At 43.5% G+C, this 17,500-nt stretch overlaps 1 protein-coding gene across 16 annotated transcripts in view; it reads left to right on the top strand.

Annotated features, from left to right (window-relative positions):
- The window catches only part of LOC139549459 (roundabout homolog 2-like), a 648,939-nt gene that overhangs the window by 529,106 nt on the left and 102,333 nt on the right, over nt 1–17,500 (top strand). For all 16 annotated transcript variants that reach the window (XM_071359993.1, XM_071359991.1, XM_071359998.1 and 13 more), the window contains exons 6-7: nt 4,597–4,733; nt 17,453–17,500. The exon at nt 17,453–17,500 is cut by the window's right edge and continues 77 nt beyond it. In XM_071359993.1, coding sequence (XP_071216094.1) covers nt 4,597–4,733; nt 17,453–17,500 — 185 coding nt within the window. The remainder of the gene's footprint in view (nt 1–4,596; nt 4,734–17,452) is intronic.

Here is a 17,500-nt window from a genome sequence, read left to right as displayed (position 1 = left end):
AACACCTCAACTCTGTGAGCCCTGCCCTGGGTATCAAACACCTCAACTATGTGGGCCCTGCCCTGGGTATCAAACACCTCAACTCTGTGGGCTGTGCCCTGGGTATCAAACACCTCAACTCTGTGGGCCCTGCCCTGTGTATCAAACACCTCAACTCTGTGGGCCCTGCCTGGGGTATCAAACACCTCAACTCTGTGGGCCCTGCCCTGGGTATCAAACACCTCAACTCTGTGGGCCCTGCCCTGGGTATCAAACACCTCAACTCTGTGGGCGCTGCCCTGGGTATCAAACACCTCAACTCTGTGGGCCCTGCCCTGGGTATCAAACACCTCAACTCTGTGGGCCCTGCCCTGGGTATCAAACACCTCAACTCTGTGGGCCCTGCTCTGTGTATCAAACACCTCAACTCTGTGAGCCCTGCTCTGTGTATCAAACACCTCAACTCTGTGGGCCCTGCTCTGTGTATCAAACACCTCAACTCTGTGGGCCCTGCTCTGTGTATCAAACACCTCAACTCTGTGGGCTGTGCCCTGTGTATCAAACACCTCAACTCTGTGGGCCCTGCTCTGTGTATCAAACACCTCAACTCTGTGAGCCCTGCTCTGTGTATCAAACACCTCAACTCTGTGGGCCCTGCTCTGTGTATCAAACACCTCAACTCTGTGAGCCCTGCTCTGTGTATCAAACACCTCAACTCTGTGGGCCCTGCTCTGTGTATCAAACACCTCAACTCTGTGAGCCCTGCTCTGTGTATCAAACACCTCAACTCTGTGGGCCCTGCCCTGGGTATGCAGTTAACGAACCAGAAAAATGCTGCCATGTCTTAGCATGTGTTTACATTCCCGTAACTCGACATCTCTCTGCATATGAAAGCTAGTAACTTTGTGTATGGGTGTGCATGGTACTGTATGATTTTGTATCAGTGGAGGCTACTGAGGGGAGGACGGCTCATAATAATGGCTGGAACGGAACAAATGGAATGGCATCAAACACCTGGAAACCATGGAAACCATGTGTTTGATGTACTTGACACCACTCCACCAATAACGCTCCAGTCATTACCACGAGACCGGCCTCCCCGATTAAGGAGCCACCAGCCTCCTGTGTTTTGTGTACTGTACAGTGTGTATTTCCCTGTGTTTTGTTTATTTGTGTGTATGTTCTGTAGTTCAGAGCGAGGGAGAGGCCAGGCAGCAAGGTGAACTTGACTCTCCTCTCCACAGCCTTTCCATATTCCATGTGTAATTACATACCTCCTCTTATACAGACCAGAGCTCTGAACCGAGCCAGCTACAGGAAAGAGCTACTGTTTCTCCCTCTCCCTCAGTGTGTGTGTGTGTGTGTGTGTGTGTGTGTGTGTGTGTGTGTGTGTGTGTGTGTGTGTGTGTGTGTGTGTGTGTGTGTGTGTGTGTGTGTGTGTGTGTGTGTGTGTGTGTGTGTGTGTGTGTGTGTGTGTGTGTGTGTGTGTGTGTTTTATTCACCAGTGTTTTTGTAATCTTAGCTGATTTGTTCTAGAATGTTGATTACAGATTGATTGTGTCATGTTTCCCTCTAAATACATTCATTTTGATAGATTGATAGTTTGAAAGAACCGAAACAAGCACATGTTGTATAATGTTATTCAGTGTGGTCAAAATGTTCCCTGCTTGCTGAGTGAGTCCATGCATCGATGGCCATGTGTGGGAACCTGTCAAAACAACATGGCAGTTTTCATTCATATCAATGATCACAATGGGCATCTGTGCCGTTCCTGCATCCTCCCCAAACCCCCTCTCCTCCACCCGCCCCCCACTCCTCAGTCAAGATATAATGTTCTCTTCGCAGTCTTGTTCTTCCGTCTCAGCCTGAGGCAGAGTCAGAGAAGGACTGTCTCTAGTCTCCATTAGCTTGTTTGTTTTCCATCAGACAGGCTCGTCTCAAATGGCGCTGTGTCATTCCTTTGGAGGCCTCTCTCACAATTCAAACAATAACAGCTCTATTCACCTCCCCACCTCCACACAACCTGCTCTGCCCTGACTCCCCTGTCTCTCCCCAAAACAAAGCATTTAGTCATGACTCAGTCAAATAATTGTACTTTTGTTAAGGGCCAATGTGATAGATAGAGCTGGCAGTCAGGGCAAAGGAATGCACTTCAATAAAGCTGCCTTTGAAACATTTGCTCAGGAAATGTCGAGAGAGAGAGCGAGAGAGAGAGAGAGAGAGAGAACAGATTAGTTCAGCAGCTGCTGGTGGCACGAGGCCATCAGTTCACCTTAGACCTGAGCTGTGGGGCTGTGGTCTCTCTCTACACACCACATCACTGTTCTCAGGTAGATACAGTATGGAGATCTTGAGCTTAAAACTAGACCAGGATTCAGATTTTGGTGTGAAAATGTTGGTAGGAAGCTAGTATGGCTTGGCATTTTGTTTCTTCATCTCTCTCTCTCTCTCTCTCTCTCTCTCTCTCTCTCTCTCTCTCTCTCTCTCTCTCTCTCTCTCTCTCTCTCTCTCTCCCCCCTCAGTATTTCAGAGTGTCTGAGTGACAAACTGGGTACAGACTGTTGTCTGGCTGTCACACAGCCTGCACACATCCCCAAACCCCTCACCACACCATCCCGCCAACTCAACACAACACTCACATTGCCATGCTAACCGCACTTCCAGAAGCCAGGGCAACTAATCAAACCAGCATCCTTCTCTTGTCAACTGCCATACAACCCCCACAACTCCCAACCCCTCTCTCTCTCTCTCTCTCTGTATATCGCTCTCTGTATCTCTCTCTCTATCTCTATCTCTGTATCTCTCTCTATGTATCTCTCTCTCTGTATCTCTCTCTCTATGTATCTCTCTCTGTGTATCTCTCTCTCTGTATCTCTCTCTCTTTGTCTCTCTCTCTGTACCTCTCTTTCTCTCTCTCTCTCTCTCTCTCTCTCTCTCTGTAGCTCTCTCTCTGTATATCTCTCTCTCTCTCTGTATCTCTCTCTCTGTATCTCTCTCTCTTTGTCTCACTTTCTCAAACACGCACCACCTCTCAGTTCAGCCTGTCAGATATCTCAAACCACAGGTTTGGGATCAGAGGACAGCCTACATAAATACATGTAGACAGTGTTAAAAAAAAAAAATGTGTTGACACCCCCATCTCCAGTCATGTAAATCCCCCCCACCCCCAGCTACAGTCATGTCAATCCCACCCATCTCCAGTCATGTAAATCCCCCCCACCCCCAGCTACAGTCAAGTACATCCCCCCCACCCCAGCTCCAGTCATGTAAATCCCCCCCACCCCTAGCTCCAGTCATGTAAATCCCCCCCACCCCCAGCTACAGTCATGTAAATCCCCCCCCCCCAAACCCCAGCTACAGTCATGTACATCCCCCCCACCCTCAGCTCCAGTCATGTAAATCCCCCCCAGCTCCAGTCATGTAAATCCCCCCCACCCCTCCCATCCCCAGCTCCAGTCATGTAAATCACCCCTCCCCACCCCTGTAAATCCCCCACTCCTCCCTCCCCCAGCTAGAGTCATGTAAATCCCCCCCACCCCCAGCTCCAGTCATGTAAATCCCCCCCACCCCCAGCTCCAGTCATGTAAATCCTCCCCAGCTCCAGTCAGGTAAATCCCCCACTCCTCCCTCCCCCAGCTCCAGTCATGTTAACCCCCCCCCCCCCCACCCCTGTAAATCCCCCACCCCTCCCATCCCCAGCTCCAGTCATGTAAATCCCCCCCCCCACCCCTGTAAATCCCCCACCCCTCCCATCCCCAGCTCCAGTCATGTAAATCCCCCCCCCCACCCCTGTAAATCCCCCACCCCTCCCATCCCCAGCTCCAGTCAGGTAAATCTCCCCTCTCCAGTCATGTAAATCCCCCCCCCCCCCCCTGTAAATCCCCCACCCCTCCCATCCCCAGCTCCAGTCAGGTAAATCTCCCCTCCCCAGTCCTGTAAATCCCCCATCCCCCCAACCCCAGCTCTAGTCGTGTAAATCATGTAATCCTTTCTTTATTCTCTGTAGTTAACTATTACAACACAATGGAACTGCTATACTGTACTGAAGGTTATATGTAATGTAGTACCACATATGAATGTGTGCTAACACACACACACACACACACACACACACACACACACACACACACACACACACACACACACACACACACACACACACACACACACACACACACACACACACACACACACACACCCGTCATAAATATTGAAGTGGTGTGGGGTTTCCAGTTGAAAGCAGCCCGCTCTCTGTACTGTGTGTCATTGTTGAATAATTGATTCTCCTTCCTTCCATATCTTCTATGGTCACAATGAACAGTGTTGTTTCTAAATCCGGTTCCCTCTTCAGGAGTGGAACGCTGTATATACGTTCTCTTAGAGATGGTTGGGAAGGAAAACGTCACATTTAGTCAGCTTATCATAATAAGCTCCACAAGGCTTGCACTGGTGGGTTCACTCAACACTGTGTATTAGCTTTGGACTCAAAACTAGTATTATATTATTTCAAAAAATGCAATGTCAACAGAAGACATTTAATCTGACAATGTTGTGTGTGTTTTCCAGGTATTCTCATCAGAAGACATTTCATCTGACAATGTTGTGTGTGTTTTCCAGGTACGAGATCAAGTATGACAAGGAGGACTACCTACTGAGGGTGAAGAAGGCATCGGCCAGTGACGAGGGCACCTTCACCTGCCTGGCAGAGAACCGGGTGGGCAAGGTGGAGGCCTCTGCCAGCCTCACCGTCAGAGGTGAGTGAGGGCTGTCCACTGGCTCTCACCTCTATCCCTCTTTCATCCTATAACCCTGAGGAAGCTCAGAATGCCAGTCAGGACAGCTTGGCATCTTACCATTGTTTTTGATTTTATGACTAGTAGTATGACTAGTAGTATGACTAGTAGTGTCACTGGTAGTATGACTAGTAGTATGACTGGTAGTGTGACTAGTAGTGTGACTAGTAGTGTGACTAGTAGTGTGACTAGTAGTGTGACTAGTAGTATGATTAGTAGTATGACTGGTAGTATGACTAGTAATATGACTAGTAGTATGACTAGTAGTGTGACTAGTAGTGTGACTAGTAGTATGACTAGTAGTATGACTGGTAGTATGACTAGTAATATGATTAGTAGTATGACTAGTAGTGTGACTAGTAGTGTGACTAGTAGTGTGAGTAGTAGTGTGACTGGTAGTATGACTAGTAGTATGACTGGTAGTATGACTGGTAGTATGACTAGTAGTATGACTAGTAGTATGACTAGTAGTATGACTAGTAGTATGACTAGTAGTGTGACTAGTAGTGTGACTAGTAGTGTGACTAGTAGTGTGACTGGTAGTATGACTAGTAGTATGACTGGTAGTATGACTGTTAGTATGACTAGTAGTATGACTAGTAGTATGACTAGTAGTATGACTAGTAGTATGACTAGTATGACTAGTAGTATGACTAGTAGTATGACTAGTAGTATGACTGGTAGTGTGACTAGTAGTATGACTAGTAGTGTGACTAGTAGTGTGACTGGTAGTATGACTGGTAGTATGACTGGTAGTATGACTAGTAGTGTGACTGGTAGTATGACTAGTAGTGTGACTGGTAGTATGACTAGTAATATGACTAGTAGTGTGACTAGTAGTATGACTAGTAGTATGACTAGTAATATGACTAGTAGTATGACTGGTAGTATGACTAGTAGTATGACTAGTAGTGTGACTAGTAGTATGACTGGTAGTATGACTAGTGGTGTGACTGGTAGTATGACTAGTAATATGACTAGTAGTGTGACTGGTAGTATGACTGGTAGTATGACTAGTAGTATGACTAGTAGTATGATTAGTAGTATGACTAGTAGTATGACTAGTAGTATGACTAGTAGTATGACTGGTAGTATGACTAGTAGTGTGACTAGTAGTATGACTAGTAGTATGACTAGTAGTGTGACTAGTAGTATGACTAGTAGTATGACTAGTAGTGTGACTAGTAGTATGACTAGTAGTATGACTAGTAATATGAGTAGTAGTATGACTAGTAGTGTGACTAGTAGTGTGACTAGTAGTATGACTAGTAGTATGACTAGTAGTGTGACTAGTAGTGTGACTAGTAGTATGACTAGTGCTGTGACTAGTAGTATGACTAGTAGTATGACTAGTAGTATGACTAGTAGTGTGACTAGTAGTGTGACTGGTAGTATGACTGGTAGTATGACTAGTAGTGTGACTGGTAGTATGACTAGTAGTATGACTAGTAGTATGACTGGTAGTGTGACTAGTAATATGACTAGTAGTATGACTAGTAGTGTGACTAGTAGTGTGACTAGTAGTATGACTAGTAATATGACTAGTAGTATGACTAGTAGTATGACTAGTAGTGTGACTAGTAGTGTGACTAGTAGTGTGACTGGTAGTATGACTAGTAGTATGACTGGTAGTGTGACTAGTAGTGTGACTGGTAGTATGACTAGTAGTATGACTGGTAGTTTGACTGGTAGTATGACTAGTAGTATGACTGGTAGTATGACTAGTAGTATGACTAGTAATATGACTAGTAGTGTGACTAGTAGTATGACTGGTAGTATGACTAGTAGTATGACTAGTAGTATGACTAGTAGTATGACTAGTAGTGTGACTAGTAGTATGACTAGTAGTATGACTAGTAGTATGACTAGTAGTATGACTAGTAGTGTGACTAGTAGTGTGACTAGTAGTATGACTAGTAGTATGACTAGTAGTATGACTAGTAGTATGACTAGTAGTGTGACTGGTAGTGTGACTAGTAGTGTGACTGGTAGTGTGACTAGTAGTGTGACTAGTAGTATGACTAGTAGTATGACTAGCAGTATGACTAGTAGTGTGACTAGTAGTATGACTAGTAGTGTGACTGGTAGTATGACTAGTAGTGTGACTAGTAGTGTGACTAGTAGTGTGACTAGTAGTATGACTAGTAGTATGACTAGCAGTATGACTAGTAGTGTGACTAGTAGTATGACTAGTAGTGTGACTAGTAGTGTGACTAGTAGTGTGACTAGTAGTGTGACTAGTAGTATGACTAGTATTGTGACTAGTAGTGTGACTAGTAGTGTGACTAGTAATATGACTAGTAGTATGACTGGTAGTGTGACTGGTAGTATGACTAGTAGTATGACTGGTAGTATGACTAGTAGTGTGACTAGTAGTGTGACTAGTAGTGTGACTGGTAGTGTGACTAGTAGTGTGACTAGTAGTGTGACTAGTGCTGTGACTAGTAATATGATTAGTAGTATGACTAGTAGTGTGACTAGTAGTGTGACTGGTAGTGTGACTAGTAGTATGACTAGTAGTATGACTAGCAGTGTGACTAGTAGTGTGACTAGTAGTATGACTAGTAGTGTGACTAGTAGTGTGACTAGTAGTGTGACTAGTAGTGTGACTAGTAGTATGACTAGTAGTATGACTAGTAGTATGACTAGTAGTATGACTAGTAGTGTGACTAGTAGTGTGACTAGTAGTGTGACTAGTAGTGTGACTAGTAGTATGACTAGTAGTGTGACTAGTAGTATGACTAGTATTGTGACTAGTAGTGTGACTAGTAGTGTGACTAGTAATATGACTAGTAGTATGACTGGTAGTGTGACTGGTAGTATGACTAGTAGTATGACTGGTAGTATGACTAGTAGTGTGACTAGTAGTGTGACTAGTAGTGTGACTGGTAGTGTGACTAGTAGTGTGACTAGTAGTGTGACTAGTGCTGTGACTAGTAATATGATTAGTAGTATGACTAGTAGTGTGACTAGTAGTGTGACTGGTAGTGTGACTAGTAGTATGACTAGTAGTATGACTAGCAGTTTGACTAGTAGTGTGACTAGTAGTATGACTAGTAGTGTGACTAGTAGTGTGACTAGTAGTGTGACTAGTAGTGTGACTAGTAGTATGACTAGTAGTATGACTAGTAGTATGACTAGTAGTATGACTAGTAGTGTGACTGGTAGTGTGACTAGTAGTGTGACTGGTAGTGTGACTGGTAGTGTGACTAGTAGTGTGACTAGTAGTATGACTAGTAGTATGACTAGCAGTATGACTAGTAGTGTGACTAGTAGTATGACTAGTAGTGTGACTGGTAGTATGACTAGTAGTGTGACTAGTAGTGTGACTAGTAGTGTGACTAGTAGTATGACTAGTAGTATGACTAGCAGTATGACTAGTAGTGTGACTAGTAGTATGACTAGTAGTGTGACTAGTAGTGTGACTAGTAGTGTGACTAGTAGTGTGACTAGTAGTGTGACTAGTAGTATGACTAGTAGTGTGACTAGTAGTATGACTAGTATTGTGACTAGTAGTGTGACTAGTAGTGTGACTAGTAATATGACTAGTAGTATGACTGGTAGTGTGACTGGTAGTATGACTAGTAGTATGACTGGTAGTATGACTAGTAGTGTGACTAGTAGTGTGACTAGTAGTGTGACTGGTAGTGTGACTAGTAGTGTGACTAGTAGTGTGACTAGTGCTGTGACTAGTAATATGATTAGTAGTATGACTAGTAGTGTGACTAGTAGTGTGACTGGTAGTTTGACTAGTAGTATGACTAGTAGTGTGACTAGTAGTGTGACTAGTGCTGTGACTAGTAATATGACTAGTAGTATGACTAGTAGTGTGACTAGTAGTGTGACAGGTAGTATGACTAGTAATATGACTAGTAGTATGACTAGTAGTGTGACTAGTAGTGTGACTAGTAGTGTGACTAGTAGTATGACTAGTATTGTGACTAGTAGTGTGACTAGTAGTATGACTAGTAATATGACTAGTAATATAACTAGCAGTGTGACTAGTAGTATGACTAGAAGTGTGACTAGTAGTGTGACTAGTAATATGACTAGTAGTGTGACTAGTAGTGTGACTAGTAGTGTGACTAGTAGTATGACTAGTAGTGTGACTAGTAGTATGACTAGTAGTGTGACTAGTAGTGTGACTGGTAGTATGACTGGTAGTATGACTGGTAGTATGACTAGTAGTATGACTAGTAGTGTGACAAGTAGTGTGACTAGTAGTATGACTAGCAGTATGACTAGTAGTGTGACTAGTAATATGACTAGTAGTATGACTGGTAGTGTGACTAGTAGTGTGACTAGTAGTGTGACTAGTAGTGTGACTAGTAGTATGACTAGTAGTGTGACTAGTAGTATGACTAGTAGTATGACTAGCAGTATCACTGGTAGTATGACTAGTAATATGACTAGTAGTATGACTGGTAGTATGACTAGTAGTATGACTAGTAGTATGACTAGCAGTATGACTAGTAGTGTGACTAGTAGTATGACTAGTAGTGTGACTAGTAGTGTGACTAGTAGTGTGACTAGTAGTGTGACTAGTAGTATGACTAGTAGTGTGACTAGTAGTGTGACTAGTAGTATGACTAGTATTGTGACTAGTAGTGTGACTAGTAGTGTGACTAGTAATATGACTAGTAGTATGACTAGTAGTGTGACTAGTAGTGTGACTGGTAGTGTGACTAGTAGTATGACTAGTAGTGTGACTAGTGCTGTGACTAGTAATATGATTAGTAGTATGACTAGTAGTGTGACTAGTAGTGTGACTGGTAGTGTGACTAGTAGTATGACTAGTAGTGTGACTAGTAGTGTGACTAGTGCTGTGACTAGTAATATGACTAGTAGTATGACTAGTAGTGTGACTAGTAGTGTGACAGGTAGTATGACTAGTAATATGACTAGTAGTGTGACTAGTAGTATGACTAGTATTGTGACTCGTAGTTTGACTAGTAGTGTGACTAGTAATATGACTAGTATTGTGACTAGTAGTGTGACTAGTAGTATGACTAGTAATATGACTAGTAGTATGACTAGTAGTGTGACTAGTAGTGTGACTAGTAGTATGACTAGTAGTATGACTGGTAGTATGACTAGTAGTATGACTGGTAGTATGACTAGTAGTGTGACTAGTAGTGTGACTAGTAGTGTGAGTAGTAGTGTGACTGGTAGTATGACTAGTAGTATGACTGGTAGTATGACTGGTAGTATGACTAGTAGTATGACTAGTAGTATGACTAGTAGTATGACTAGTAGTATGACTAGTAGTGTGACTAGTAGTGTGACTAGTAGTGTGACTAGTAGTGTGACTGGTAGTATGACTAGTAGTATGACTGGTAGTATGACTGTTAGTATGACTAGTAGTATGACTAGTAGTATGACTAGTAGTATGACTAGTAGTGTGACTAGTAGTGTGACTAGTAATATGACTGGTAGTATGACTAGTAGTATGACTGGTAGTGTGACTAGTAGTGTGACTAGTAGTATGACTAGTAGTATGACTAGTAGTATGACTGGTAGTGTGACTAGTAGTATGACTAGTAGTGTGACTAGTAGTGTGACTAGTAGTATGACTGGTAGTATGACTAGTGGTGTGACTGGTAGTATGACTAGTAATATGACTAGTAGTGTGACTAGTAGTATGACTAGTAGTATGACTAGTAATATGACTAGTAGTATGACTGGTAGTATGACTAGTAGTGTGACTGGTATTATGACTAGTAGTGTGACTGGTAGTATGACTAGTAGTATGACTAGTAGTGTGACTAGTAGTATGACTAGTAGTGTGACTAGTAGTATGACTGGTAGTATGACTGGTAGTATGACTAGTAGTATGACTAGTAGTATTACTAGTAGTATGACTAGTAGTATGACTGGTAGTATGACTAGTAGTGTGACTAGTATTATGACTAGTAGTATGACTAGTAGTGTGACTAGTAGTATGACTAGTAGTATGACTAGTAGTGTGACTAGTAGTATGACTAGTAGTATGACTAGTGCTGTGACTAGTAGTATGACTAGTAGTATGACTGGTAGTGTGACTAGTAATATGACTAGTAGTATGACTAGTAGTGTGACTAGTAGTGTGACTAGTAGTATGACTAGTAATATGACTAGTAGTATGACTAGTAGTATGACTAGTAGTGTGACTAGTAGTGTGACTAGTAGTATGACTAGTAGTGTGACTAGTAGTGTGACTGGTAGTGTGACTGGTAGTGTGACTAGTAGTATGACTAGTAGTATGACTAGTAGTATGACTAGTAGTATGACTAGTAGTGTGACTAGTAGTGTGACTGGTAGTGTGACTAGTAGTATGACTAGTAGTATGACTAGTAGTGTGACTAGTAGTGTGACTGGTAGTATGACTAGTAGTATGACTGGTAGTATGACTAGTAATATGACTAGTAGTATGACTGGTAGTATGACTAGTAGTGTGACTAGTAGTGTGACTGGTAGTGTGACTAGTAGTATGACTAGTAGTGTGACTAGTAGTGTGACTAGTAGTATGACTAGTAGTGTGACTAGTAGTATGACTAGTAGTGTGACTAGTAGTGTGACTGGTAGTGTGACTGGTAGTGTGACTAGTAGTATGACTAGTAGTATGACTAGTAGTATGACTAGTAGTATGACTAGTAGTGTGACTCGTAGTGTGACTGGTAGTGTGACTAGTAATATGACTGGTAGTGTGACTAGTAGTATGACTAGTAGTGTGACTGGTAGTGTGACTAGTAGTATGACTAGTAGTATGACTAGTAGTATGACTAGTAGTGTGACTCGTAGTGTGACTGGTAGTGTGACTAGTAATATGACTGGTAGTGTGACTAGTAGTATGACTAGTAGTGTGACTGGTAGTGTGACTAGTAGTGTGACTAGTAGTGTGACTAGTAGTATGACTGGTAGTGTAGTGTGACTAGTAGTGTGACTAGTAGTATGACTAGTGCTGTGACTAGTAGTATGACTAGTAGTGTGACTGGTAGTATGACTAGTAGTGTGACTAGTAGTGTGACTGGTAGTGTGACTAGTAGTGTGACTGGTAGTATGACTAGTGCTGTGACTAGTAATATGACTAGTAGTGTGACTAGTAGTGTGACTAGTAGTATGACTAGTAGTGTGACTGGTAGTGTGACTAGTAGTGTGACTAGTAGTGTGACTAGTAGTATGACTGGTAGTGTAGTGTGACTAGTAGTGTGACTAGTAGTATGACTAGTGCTGTGACTAGTAGTATGACTAGTAGTGTGACTGGTAGTATGACTAGTAGTGTGACTAGTAGTGTGACTGGTAGTGTGACTAGTAGTGTGACTGGTAGTATGACTAGTGCTGTGACTAGTAATATGACTAGTAGTGTGACTAGTAGTGTGACTAGTAGTGTGACTGGTAGTGTGACTAGTAGTATGACTAGTAGTGTGACTAGTAGTATGACTAGTAGTGTGACTGGTAGTATGGCTACTATCTACTATCTACTATGGGACAGGAGTGTTTCCACAAATAGTATTTCCTTCAAATAGTGCTGACTGCCACAGCCAAGAAAGACATGTTCTGTCTATAAATCCATTTAATTATTTACACACACACACACACACACACACACACACACACACACACACACACACACACACACACACACACACACACACACACACCCACACACACACACACACACACACACACACACACACACACACACACACAAATACTCCAAAACGGAGAACACACACACCCACACACACTTCCCCCATGGTGGTGTGTTAGCAATGTTATCCCCTCAGTCACTGAAGCCCTCCCACAGTTAACTGGTCTACACTGCACCACTGCACTGTAGGTGGTGAAGGTTAATAAAAAATATCTCTATCCCTCTCTCTCTCTCTCTCCTTTTTTTGCCCATTAAATCTCACACTGTTCAAGGTCTCTGTGGATTGCTTTAACGTCCACAGGACCTGGGGGACAGAGGAAGAATAACCTGGCGGTTGACTTAAATGTTCATCCTTTTGACTAGTGGATAAAATGAGCCCTGGTCTCTGAGCCCTGCTCAGTGAGCTGAGTGTAGAATACATGGTGCACAGGTAGAGGTATTCCACAGACACACAGACCGACACACAGACCACTAACTCTTCCTTCCTTAATGTCAATATGGTGGTGCTGGGCCTCAACAGCTGTATCCCTGTATTAAATATGAAGACTGCCTCTTGATTTATCTCTTTCTAGTCTCTAGTTATCTCTCTCTATCTCTCTCTCTCTCTCTCTCTCTCTCTCTCTCTCTCTCTCTCTCTCTCTCTCTCTCTCTCTCTCTCTCTCTCTCTCTCTCTCTGTCCCTCTCTCTCTCTCTCTCTCTCTCTCTCTCTCTCTCTCTCTCTCTCTCTCTCTCTCTCTCTCTCTCTCTCTCTCTCTCTCTCTCTGTCCCTCTCTCTCTCTCTGTCCTCTCTCTCTCTCTCTCTCTCTCTCTCTCTCTCTCTCTCTCTCTCTCTCTCTCTCTCTCTCTCTCTCTCTCTCTCTCTCTCTCTCTCTCTCTCTCTCTCTCTCTCTCCCTCTCTCTCTCTATCTCTCTCTGATGAACACACACACTGCCTTGCTGTTCCTAACACACACCATCCTAGGAGCTGTAGAATTCATGAATGCAGACAGAGAAGATCCAATAACAAGAACCCTTCAGAGCCCCAATGTTTTCCTGCTCTCTTCTTAGTAAGACTATGTTGATGGTACAAGAGCATGGCTTCCCAGAAATACTATTGATCTATTCATTGATCCATTCCACCACAATGAGGTGCTATATTCAGATTGGGCATCCCTGACAGTTCGCTGGAGAGGCTCTGTTACACAGCACACTGTTAAAGCTGTGTTAAAGGTGAATTCCCTTCAATAGGATCTTATCTGTCATGCGTACCCTGTATTAGAACTGTGTATCTCAACAGGACATGCCATTCATTCCCCTTATATCATATGATTTGTTTGACTTTAATTTCCCTATTTGTTTTTCCACCTCTTCATTGTGGTGTGTCCAGCTCGCCCTGTCGGTAAGTACCATCCTGATGATCCCAGTCCATCCTGCATGTTCTCTCCATACACACCCTCGCTGCCTTGCAGATTGCAACGACCCTCACCTTACTGTATTAACACAGATGTTGTATCACTCCGTACCACGCCTTTACCCTAAAACCCTGCTTGTCTATCTCAAATGGTTACAGATGGGACTTTTTAGTAGTCATCAGCTTCAGCCTTGCTTGCTTACTAACCTCTTAATGAACTAATCATTAACCTTCTAGAGTACCAAGGTTATGTATCTGTACTGTAGTGTGTCTGTCTAAGCCATAGCTGTCTCTAGTCTCCCCTAGTTGTCCCCCCTGGCAGACAGAAATGGGATCTGTATGTCTTGTATTGAGTTGCTTCCTCTGGTCTGGGAAATAAAGTCTCAGTAATTGTTGCAGTTCTATTTCCTTTTAACATGGACCTGGAGGAGACATGGAGTCAGGGCAATTTGAAACGCTTAAAAGTGTTATGGCTTCCAGTACAGTAGATGGCTTTGGTGTCAGTTTGAGCTGTTTGGGTTCTGACATCTGTGAAGAGATATGGGAGCGAGAGAGAGAGAGAGAGACAGTTGTGTGTAGGGGGAAAGGAGAGAGATTTGTGTAGCGGTAGGGCAGGCAGAGAGAGGAGACGTTAGGAAGAGGGGAGCAGGGGTGCGTGTCAGAGCTAGCTTGACTGGCAGAAGGAACCCTGACGTTGGAGGAGTGGTAGGACCTTCGTTGCCAAAACAGCAGTGGCCACCCCCAGATTGTCACGGACTGTCAAACTGCAGGAAGATTTAGGAAATTACACATGCAGGCTGCCCGTGGGAATGAGACACCAATTTATTTTGACTTCTGAATAAAATATGATTGAATGTGGGATTTAAAGAAATTTCGGGGAAAAAATGCTTGCGTGTGGGTGTCTGTCCATTTGTTGATGGTTGTCTCAGAGCTGCATTTTACTATGAATCCCCTCTAACCCAGGACAGATCTGTCTTGTCATGAATTAAATATGGGGGTTTGATCTTGTGCCTCCCTTAGAGGGGACAGGAAGGAGGCTCTCACTAGTCTTTAGGGTCCCTGAATCAAACAGCCTCTGTGTCAAACATCCTCACACACACTACCGGGACGTCCTGTCTGTCACTCACTGGCTAGGGGACTACAAACTTTAAATATGCATCACTTGTTGGCCCCCAATCCAACCCAACCTCATCACATCATACCTGACCTGCTATCACAGCTTGCTTTACAAGGCTACATTGCTCTGTGTTTGTGTGGGTGCTGCATAGGTGAGGGATTGAGGGGGATCGAGGGAGACAATGAGAGCGTGATAAAGGAAGCAATAGATAGAGCGGAGAGACAAGGTGTGAGGGCAGCAATAGAGAACAGCCTGTAAGTCGTCAAACACTGAGTGGCTGCTCTTCTTTAATGCACTGCTCATTGGATTGTCCAGCAAGACACAGAGAGAGAGAGAGATGGAGGGAGACAGAGGGAGCAAGAGACTGTGATTTAGGTGCTCTGTATCAGACCCAACGTTATGAAATGCAGCAAGCTATCTAAGTTGAGGAGAGCCAGACAGGAAGGCTGTAAATCTATAGCCGTCTCTACCATTCCTAGCTGTGTGTATCTTTGACAAATACACTCTCCCAAAAAAAGGATTACATGGAGAAATGAGCCAAACAGGAAGAGGTTTACCCTGACTGGAATCAGCTGGGTTGTCACTGGAAAGACTTACACAGGAATCAGAATAAAAGCCTGTCAGTGTTTTCATATAATGATGTATTATGAAACCGTGTCATGTGATCTTGTTGAAGGCATTGTGATCATGCAGTTTTTTCAAATCTCTCTTTCATCTGCTGGCTATTCCCTCTGCTGGCTATTCCCTCTGCTGGCTATTCCCTCTGCTGGCTATTCCCTCTGCTGGCTCGCCATACCAAATATTAACAAAGTTACATATGTCACTACTGCTTTGAGAACAGTCACACAACAGTAGGAAACCTATTTATAAGTGACCTGTAACAACAGTCTGGTCTAGTCTGTCAGAGATGCAGTCTGTGTTCGGTAGTTAGCTAGTACCTCTATTCTCTTTAATTTCATTTGAACATTGTCAAAGGTAACTAAGTGCTGAAGTACTTTTTCCTCAGTGTTGGAAAAGTGAGAACAAATTTGACTGACAAAAAGATCTAGCTTTGATTTGTGGTGCCATCTCTGGGTTATACTGGACTGACGTTTTGGGATTGGTGTCTATAATTGGTTGATTTAAATGTCCTCTCCTCTCTGACTATGAGGAACGTTTTAGGAGTGTACGATCTAACATCTCACTACCATCACAGGCCAACCTAGTGTTGGGCCTAGAGCCCGGTTAACACTGATAAACCCAACCAGGAGAGGTCAACAGCCCACATTAGATAAGACTTATGGTCAGCCATTACACTTTGGTCATTAGATGAGAATGTTTTGTCATGAAATCAAATGTCTTATATGAAGGAGTCTTGAAGTGTGAAAATTATCTTGATTGGAAGATCAACATTAAAAGAGTTTTTGATAATGAGGGAGTAATGCCTAATTGGGGAAATCACACGGTTATTTAAATGGCTTAATAAACCTTTAATGACTACCAGAAGACAGAGAGAAAAGTCGTCCTGTGCTGTATCTTGGAACACAATGCACTGTATCCCAACCAATCACTCCTCTAGTTGTTTATTAGTGTTCTAAAGTTTGGCGAGGACACGTTTGTTTATGTTGCATTAGAACACATTAAGATGGTCCGGGAAACTGAGAGAGTGGAATGAGACATCCCACATGTAAGATCTCCCTGCTAGCTCCTTGAGTAAATCTCCTCAGTCTGTCCTTAGTGGTTTAATTGGCTTCTAGAGGGTCCAGTTGAGTAATGAAGGTGGTGAGTGGTGGGATAGAGTGAGGGAGAGGGAGTGAGGACTGTAGTGTTGGGTGTTGGGTGAGAGAGGGGGTAAGGGCTGTGTCCTCCCCCCGAGGGACCCATGAGAGAGTTAGCTGTTAGCCTTTAGCTGTTAGCTGTTAGCTGGGTTCCGTCCATTTATTTAATTCTATCCTCACAAGGTTTTCTCTGTGTCTTTCTCTGTGTAGCCTAGCTACATTATGTCTAACTAACTCTCCTGATGCCATTGTCACCGAGACACTGCTGCTGTTTGTGAACACTGACGACCGCCATTCATTCAGCTCCAGCCTCAATGAATGGCCTTGAGTGGTTACCATGGCGTTCAATACCATGGCGATCAATGGAAGGAACACGCTGCATGGAAGCTCTACACACTCTTAGAAAAAAGGTGCTATCTAGAACCTAAAAGTTTTTTTGGGCTGTCCCCATAGAGAACCCACCCTTTGAAGAACCATTTTTGGTTCCAGGTAGAACCCCTTCGGTTCCAGGTACAATATTTTTGGGTTCCATGTAGAACCCTTTCCACGGAGGGTTCTACAGGGAACCCAAAATAGTTATTTCTACCTGGAACCAAAAAGCGTTCTACATGGAAGGGTTCTCCTATGGGACCTCCCGAAGAACCCCTTTGGAACCCTTTTTTCTAAGATTGTAGGACATGCCCATTTAGATTTGTCCTTGTTATGCCTGACGGTACTTTTGCTTCAATGCTTTACCTCTGTGTAACTCTGAGTTCTAACCCAAGTGTTTCTGCCCTTTGACCCCAGCTGCACCCCAGTTTATCATCAGGCCGCGGGACCAGATCGTGGCCCAGG

The sequence above is a fragment of the Salvelinus alpinus genome, chromosome 22 (assembly GCF_045679555.1).
Source record: "Salvelinus alpinus chromosome 22, SLU_Salpinus.1, whole genome shotgun sequence".
NCBI lineage: Eukaryota > Metazoa > Chordata > Actinopteri > Salmoniformes > Salmonidae > Salvelinus > Salvelinus alpinus.
This window is presented reverse-complemented; position numbering and strand designations above follow the sequence as displayed.